The sequence below is a fragment of the Eurypyga helias genome, unplaced genomic scaffold (assembly GCF_000690775.1).
Source record: "Eurypyga helias isolate BGI_N326 unplaced genomic scaffold, ASM69077v1 scaffold19904, whole genome shotgun sequence".
Classification (NCBI taxonomy): Eukaryota; Metazoa; Chordata; class Aves; order Eurypygiformes; family Eurypygidae; genus Eurypyga; species Eurypyga helias.
In genome coordinates this window covers 4,691-4,904 of record NW_010244559.1, presented here as the reverse complement: position 1 = coordinate 4,904, position 214 = coordinate 4,691, and the positions used below count along the sequence as shown (strand labels likewise).

General features: G+C 69.6%; 1 protein-coding gene across 1 annotated transcript in view; it reads left to right on the top strand.

The window, feature by feature from the left end:
* Positions 1–67: 67 nt before the first annotated feature.
* LOC104508249 (collagen alpha-1(VII) chain-like) overlaps positions 68–214 on the top strand; it is a gene marked incomplete at both ends in the record, with an annotated part of 4,627 nt that continues 4,480 nt past the window's right edge. The window contains one exon of the mRNA XM_010149808.1: positions 68–112. Within this exon, the coding sequence (XP_010148110.1) occupies positions 68–112 (45 nt within the window). The remainder of the gene's footprint in view (positions 113–214) is intronic.

The window sequence follows — 214 nt, the reverse complement described above, 5'->3', positions numbered from 1 at the left end:
AGTGAGGACCCCCCAGGACCACTGGCTCCCTCCCCACTGCCCCCACTCACCCCCTCTCTCCCCACAGGGTGAAGCAGGTCTGCCTGGCAAACCCGGAGACAGGGGCCCCCGGGTAAGTGCAGGCACCACGGGGCAGGTGAGATGCCCAGTGGCCTCGGGGCGGCTCTGGCTAACACACACCCTCCCTCGGCCCTCCACTCACGGCCTCCCTAGC